Source organism: Frankliniella occidentalis, unplaced genomic scaffold (genome assembly GCF_000697945.3).
Source record: "Frankliniella occidentalis isolate FOCC.00 unplaced genomic scaffold, Focc_3.1 Scaffold143, whole genome shotgun sequence".
NCBI lineage: Eukaryota > Metazoa > Arthropoda > Insecta > Thysanoptera > Thripidae > Frankliniella > Frankliniella occidentalis.
Window position 1 is genome coordinate 585,814 of NW_026267270.1, and position 7,868 is coordinate 593,681.

Consider the following 7,868-nt stretch of genomic DNA (forward strand, 5'->3'; position numbering starts at 1 on the left):
CGCGTGGCGTTGACGTTTCTGATTCATGCAGAAGCAGATCGCGCAATTAGGGTGGAGCGCGGCCTAACCTAACGCGGTGAGCCAACACGCCCGAAATCGGAATAATAATTTCACTCAAGTAATTTGAATTGGAGAGGGATTTGTGTTTATTAATATGGTACGATACCCTCCACGATTTCTGAACGTCATGTGTTACGTGGCCTTTGACAATTATTATTTATTGTTTCTGCAATTCGAGTTTTTGTATATACAAATCAGTAACTTTTAAATGTCGGTGGTAACTTTATTGTCTTTTAAAATTCTTTTTCTGTACCATGAAGTCTAATTTTAAAGCCTGATTCTGACATAGTAGTGGTCGACTTGTGGAATTTCTTTTATCTAGTCATTGCGAAAGTAAGTAATGATGTCTCTTGTCCGTTTTGTGCCTCCGTCGTCGCGTCGCGGCGGTGCCGGCTCCATCCGGTCCGCTCACGGCTGCACGAGCACCTGCAGGCCGGCCACCGGCCCGCACAGCTGGCCCGCGTTCTCCTTCATGTGCAGCCAGTTGTTGAGGTGGAAGATGTTCTGGTCGGCGGGTGCCGTCAGGTTCACCTTGGCGGCGGTCTGCTCGAACAGCAGCAGCTGGACGCGGTGTACGTTGGGCCCCACGGAGCCCTCCGGGGCGGCGGGCACGGCGGGCGGCATCCAGGCTGCGACAGAGACAGAGAGAGGCGTAAGGTGGTGTCTGAGCCGAGCGGTCTCCGGAGGTCTCTCCTCCCGGGAGTAATTATTGTCGCGCGCCTCGTCGATTAGGCGGCCTCGCATGCAGCGCGCGACGGCGTGCGTGCGGCAAGGAGGGGCGGCTCCAGACCCGGGGCCCCGGGGCTCCCCCGAGCCCCCGGACCCTTCCCCTGGAGACGCACAACTTGAAACGCTTTGTCCTCGAACTTGACTCGCGAGCGAGGCGCCTTGGCAGGGAGCTGGTTGTGTGCGACGTCGTGGCGCACTTCGTAGGATGCCTGTAAAGTACATTCAGGCCGCTTAACTTGCTGCCCCCCCCCCCTACCTCTCCCTCTCTCCCTTTATACCCGTCAGACTGTCTGACTGGGGCAATGACCGGGGGGTCTTATTTGGACGAGCCGTGTGATTTGTGTTCTGCTGTGTGTGGGCGCGCGCTACAGTTGGAGGAAATTTATAATGCATGCCAAAGTTACACGTCTGTTGACGACCTGAACCCCCCCCCCTCTCCCACCTCTAAGTACGGTACCCAGGTTTGATTAGCCGAAGGAGAAGAACAAAAACGAGCATTTTACCACTTTCAAATACGGGGATCAGGCGAAAATCCAAAACACTAGGCCAGTTTCTCATATGTAAAGAAGATATACCCGTGAAGCTTGCTATAGGGTTATTCTGTCATAAGTTTGTCGTTTGATAACGACATACATACGGTAAACGTAGGACGAACAAACGCCGAAAGTACGACAAAACAACTGAAAAAAACGACAGACAAAGGCGTCGTAGATTTGTCGTTTTTGGTATGGTAATTTGTCCGTTATACGACGCTTTCCACGCCAAAATAACGGGAAAAAAAATATACATACTTATCTCTATAAGCCATACGGGTAGTATACTATTAATTTCTGATTTTTGTTTTTTTTTGTTTTTATTTGCTCTCGTTTTCTTCTCTTTGCGCTGCAGCAGACCTCTGGGTCTGGGTACCCTATTCCGCTTGCGCGCAGATCTGGGCCTAGGTCACCAGTTCAAGATTATGTTTTATCTTGCCATGACAGATTTTCTCATGCATTCCTCATCGTTGGTTTGGTCGTCACCCCCCAGGCCCCCCCATAGCAGACTGCTTACTGTAGTGGGGTTTTTAGCCCTTTTGTTGGTAGTCTTAAATAAAAATTATTTCAATTTCAATACCCTGAAAGCTTACCTGTGACAATCTCGGCCGACTCCACCTTCCCCGTATAAAGCTCCTTTTCCTGCGACAGACAAACACACCCACGTCAGCCCTGGCGACTAGTTATAACTGAAGTTAAGCTTGAAAAGCAATAAACTAGCTGATATTATATGGCAAAGGTATTGCCGTTTCGTTCGAAGCGATATGGTGGGACTGTTGGTAAGCATCAGGGGGGTGTTTTGAAAATTTTGTAACATATTACATATTACTTATGACAATGTTGGAGATTATTCCCACTTAGCTAAAAACAGAAGAAAAAAGAACAAGCGGATACAGTTTGCATAATATGCAATGCTGTCATGGCGTTTTAGTGACGCTGCGACATATCTGAACTCGAAGTATGTGAAGAACAGTTTTACGTCCCACATCGGTGAGTGCAAGTTTTTCTTCTGTGCGATGCGAGGTGCGATGTTTACCCACATTCACTAATATCAATCTAAAGATTTTCAGAGAAATTTTGCTTTAGGGTCCTGGATCCTCCCTCGTTCTATGGTCCGACGGCCGACGGTCAGAATAGCCCATACGTTTGTTTTAGTTCAATCCGAGCAATGCAACATGAGATGTGCTCTCGCCCCTTTGATAGGAAGAAAATACAATAGTTGTTTCGCCACTGGAATAACGCCCTGCGGGTCGCACATTGAAAATGCCGACGACATGGTACTCGGTGTGGTACCTTGTCAGGCACGACGCCTACTTGTGCACAGTCATATTCAATTATTGGAATAGATAATCACTGGGCACAAAAGTACACAGTACAGAGTAGTGGCTACAAAAGGTTTCCATAGTATAATTCGTGAAAATTTCCAGAAAATCGTGGAAATTTCCAGAAAATTGTGGAAATTTCCAGAAAATTGTGGAAATTTCCAGAAAACCGTGGAAATTTCCAGGTTCCAGGTTCCATCCTAACTCCACATTACTCTTACGATTCACCCACGACCATGTTCAAGAACGAGGTTATTCCTTTGCACAAAATGGTTTTTTGGGGTTCCATGTCTGGCCGTGTGTGCATTCTTTCTTGGCCAGGCTTGCCGGGGACGTTGCTGCAAAAGAATAGAAGAAGAGACGGGAACGGACGGGAAACGTTTCAAACACATTAACATAATAGGTTTGAGTGCGCGTACCCGGGCGCGTGCTGGCAAGAAAGGCGAGTCTATGAAAAGGTCCTCTTCCGGGCGCTCACCGCTCGTGTGTGTGTGTTTGGAAAAGGGAGGGGGGGGGGGGAGGGGCACTCGCGTGACGGACGCGTGCCGTCAGTGGTGGACACGCACGCCCCCCCGCAGGACAATGGAGCGATGGTCGAGGAAGAGGATGCGCGAAATTCGGCGGCTCTAAGTAGTTTCTCCGCTCTCCCGCGGCGTTCTATACTTGTTGGTTTTTACGAGGAGCATAATTTTCTTCCACGAGCCGCTGGCAACAACATGGAGCAGTGTTGCGACGTGCCCGGGCTAGCATCAATTCGTTTTACTGCGACAAAGCCTTCTTCCTTTTGCAAATCGCAAATTATTATAGGAGGAGGATCTTTTTGCTGGCCGCGTCTTCGGTCAGGACCAGGAGGGCCCGACCTCCGTGGGACCTCCGGGGCTATAAGGTGCCCCGGCCGCGCTCTCGCTCGAGCTCTCGCTGTTCCAGCAGAATGATTTTCAGCTGCTGCCTGTAAAATTGAAGTCGGGATGGGGCGTTGTCGGCGGGTAGCAGCGCGAGCAGCGGGCGAGGGGCTTAGGTGCGCGCCGGTGAGCGGGGGCGGAGGGGGCGGAGGGGGCGGCCTTGACGTCTGGCGGGGCGTGGCGGGCGCGCGGGCGGCACTCCAGCCGGAAGATCCTCCCATTTTATGGCAATTGCATAGCGGTGTTACGACGTAGCGATTATTCGGGAGGTGGTTCCGTGGCGTGGCGTGGCGTGGCGTGGCGTGGCGTGGCGCGGCGGCGTGCCGTGACAGACGCTTTGCTCCCGTTGGCTGACGCACGTGCACCGCGCTGACCATTATCGGATTGCTGCGTGTATAAAAAGACGTTAATAAGCAGGGAGCAGGTTGAGCAGCAAACATCCTTGTTTATAGTCGCCGGTGCCGGGCGCGAGCATTGGTCAGAGATGATTCCTTTTTGCTTCGCGATATCAAGGGGCGAGCCGGCGAGCCGCGCCGCGCGCGGGGGCTCCCACGGCCAGACGGCCTGAACTAGACCGAGACCTTGTCTCAACACCAGTGTCAACGCGCGGCAGTGAAAAGAAGGTAAATAAGAAAGGGGGAAAACAGAAGAACGTTGCCCGCTGAAAAAATATTTGGTAGCTAAACATAAACGATGGACATCCACGATCAACATGCAAAAAAAAAAAGAAAGAAAAACAAACAATAAACGAATACTTCAGTAAGTCGTGTGATCCTCTCTCTGACAAAATTAATCCGATCGAATGTGGTGGTGTGTTTTCACGTGCTGGCCTACATACGTAACTAGGGGCGCTCTGCGCGCCGCGCGCTCCGCGCTCGCCGGCCCTGCCCGGGCTGAGCCCTGCCAGTCCGGTCGCCAAACGGAATGCGTAACGCGGTCGGACTTTGAACAGCGCTGGCCCGCCGCCATCCACCGCGTGCGCGTGCTCGTGCACGCTCACTGCTCCAAAGTTTGCGTGCCCTTCACGTTTTAAAAGGCCGCCAATCGGCGAGCAATGTATGCAGATTCTGTGTGTTTACAGCTACTCGAATAAAACCAAGATAGGTATGCGACGCGTGTCGTCCGCCGTCCGCCGTCGCGCGGTCGCCTTACCGGGATGTTGGACTTGATCTGCAGCAGCTGGAACTCGCCGTAGCGCAGGCCGGGCTTGTCCGGGTCGACGATCACAAGGGCGTAGCCGCGGTCCTGGCGACAAAAAAACAGCTTTTGTTACTGATACGCGAGGTTTTACAAAACAAACAAAAATAAAAAGAATGAAAACATTGGTCGCTGGTGCTTCGGAACCAGTCCATCTTGCCATTTCGGAGGTCACGACGCCACGCATACATTATGCAGCAGCAGTCGCCAAGTATCCTGGTCCTCTGCCGGACCCAGTACCATCAGTACCGGGCAGCACCCCGTCAGGAGCCCGCAGGAGTGCTGCAACGGTACCAAGGGTGTTGCTGACTGTGGGCTCACCAAGTCCGGCAGGCTGAATCGCACGGTGGGCTCGCCCTCTAGGTCCGTCTTGTTGAGAAGCTTGTTGCAGGTGAAGGAGTCGGCGATGGCGTTACCGTCGGACGAGGTGAGGGTGAGCCCGGAGCCCAGGTGGCACACGGAGCCGGGCACGCCACCGCCCCCGGGCACCAGCGCCAGGCACTGCAGACCCGTCCACAGCGACAGCACGGTGGGCGCGCCGAACGAGTGCGGCACGGCGCCCGAGAACCCCGCGTAGTACCCCGAGTAGGGCAGCGCCAGGTTGGGCGACATCTGCGTGGACACAGGGTGCATCAGTACACGTCGGCAATGTCGTTTCAAAAAAAGGACAAGAAAAACAAGAAGAAACGGGAAAAATAGCTTTTAAGATGGTGACATTATCGAGGGTCGTTTAATCTCGGTAAAAATATTGGCCGGGAAGCTGCGCACTGAGGATAACAACAATGTCGAGGGGAAGTGCGGCTCGTCGCCACGGCCCGTCGCCACGGCCCGCTCCTTGTAGCTACTGGAAATTGCCGAGCCGTTCCTAAGAACCGCCACGCCCCACCACGAGGCACGCCCCGCCTCAAACCGTCATAATCGCCCTCGACGACGAAAAAAATTCAGACGACGCGATCCGTTAATGACCTAAAGCGTGCCCCGCTTTGGCGGAGAGGCAGAATGTTGCGAGAGCGCAACACGCGTCTGAAGATGTTTTAGATGCGACAAAGTAATAGCAAGACATAATACGATAAAGATCGTACTGTAAAAGAGACTACATGCCGAAAGACTTCAATCAGAAAATGTTTTCCTGTACGTGATGAAATATCGACCGTCTTTGTTCGGCAGGCATTATGTCTATTTATTGTGCGTCGGTTTCCCAATCAAATGTTTCTAAATGGTTTACGCGAGCGTCATCTGACAATGTGACTTCTTGTTCCTGACCGACATCCTGTCCCGCTGCCAACTCGTTCACCTCCGCGCCGTCGCCGCGCGAGTCATCGACTGCAGGCGCCCGACGACACTGTCTCCGCCCGCTAACATACTCATTTACGCGACGTGCGATCAGACCTGACGTGACACTCACGCTCCAGCTCACGCTCCTTCATACTCTCCATTCCTACTCTGGCTCCTACTCACGCACCCACGTACTCTCATGCCTCTCACGCTTCGTCTTTTCCTCCTGTTCACGAACTTGTTTATGCTCCTTGTCACGCTCCTGGTCACGCTCCTGCTCACGCTTTTTCTCACGCTATTGCTCACGCTCTTGCTCACACTCTCTCTCACGCTCTTGCTTAACACTCCTACGCGCTTGCTTACGCTCCTGCTCACGTTCTTTACGCCCCTACGCTCTTGCTTACGCTCCTGCTTACGCTCCTGCTCACGCTCGCCCACGCTCACGTGGCGGCTCGTACCGGCTACAATAGGAAGAGGAGGGGGAGAATCGCGCCTATAGCTTCACGCTGCTGCCCGTGTATACATGCCGTGGACGATACTTCCCTTCCTCTTTTTATATTCCTTGCCGTACCGAAGGGGGAGAGGATGTAAGTGAATACTGTATCACTGGGCCACACTGCACCGCAGAGAGGGAGAGAGAAAGAGAGAAAAAGGGGGGAGGGGGGCTAACGGCTCACGTTGTGGCTTTTAGTCATCTCTGTAGTGCCTGCGGCCGCACTATCGGTCAGCGCCTCGTAGCGGCGGGGCGCCGGGCGGGGCGGGGCGGGCTGAGGTGGGGCACACACTGCAAGGTCGCTCCGCCACGCGTACATTTGCATGCCGCGAAGGCTCCGGCGCGGAAACACCCGGCCGGCTGCGCTCCGCATGGAAACACCGCCGCCGCGCTCTCTTGTCTCCGCGGCGTCCGTCCACGTCCCGTCCCGTCACGCGGCCCCCCGGCCGGCCGGCCGCGCAGACGCCGGGGAGGATTTGTAAATATAATGGAGATTAAAGCGGTGGGCGTGGCGTGACGTGGCGTGGCGTGGCGGGGCTGGGTTAAGGGTAGCGGGGCTCATCGCGGCCCCTGCAGAGTACACAAGAATCCTCTCATCCCGACCGGAGCACGCCCGGCTCGCCCCCGGCCCGGCGCCACGCCACCGCCAACGCGGTAAAGAGCGTGATCATCACGAGGCTCATGAGCACGCCCAACCAACCAGAACCAACAAATAGATTCTACTAGTCCGGGGGGCGCTGTTGAGTTAAGCGGAAGGCAAGCGCGCGCCCCCCGCAGAGGGAGGGAGGACCCTCCAACAGCCATATCTTTCATGTTGGGAGGAATTCCGAATTTAGTGCGCGACGAGCAGGCGGCGCGTGCGGCGTGTAGCTAACCACCGCCGCCGCCCCCGCGAGAGCACCGTTGTTAATTACTTTGAGACTGGCCCGCGTTATCGGATTTGAACAATTTTTAAAATTAATTTGAAAATTTATTTTGGGGAAGGAAGGGCAACCACCACCTCTAATAAAGAGGGGGAAATCTGCTGGCTGGTCCGTAAATAATAAAGGGGGACCGCCGCGGAGGTCGTGCCACGCCACGTACGGAACTTTCGGTTCAGTACTATCGGCATCACTTGCTCTGAGGGAAGTTTGGCGCTCAGTATACTACTCACCGCTGCTGAGTTGGACGCCGACTGGACTGCTGGGCGGCTGGACTTGGACTGCTCCAGCCTCTCCTCTCCGCCACTGTACTCTGCTGGGCGGTACCTCTCTATGCAGGCCGACAGGAGCGGCGGCGGCGGCCCCCCTCTTAATGGGATGGTTAGAGCCGTGCCGGCGAGGGGGAGGGGGGGCGCTGACATTCTCATACTCACGCG

General features: G+C 54.3%; 1 protein-coding gene across 1 annotated transcript; it reads right to left on the reverse strand.

Moving 5' to 3' along the window:
- Window positions 1-262: 262 nt before the first annotated feature.
- LOC113209203 (uncharacterized) lies at window positions 263-7,868 on the reverse strand. Its single transcript, XM_026426613.2, has 5 exons — window positions 7,665-7,868; window positions 5,065-5,355; window positions 4,699-4,791; window positions 1,916-1,964; window positions 263-689 (listed from the first exon to the last, which is right to left on the reverse strand). Exons 1-5 carry the CDS (start codon window positions 7,857-7,859, stop codon window positions 469-471), a joined length of 849 nt encoding a protein of 282 aa, XP_026282398.2. The 5' UTR covers window positions 7,860-7,868; the 3' UTR covers window positions 263-468.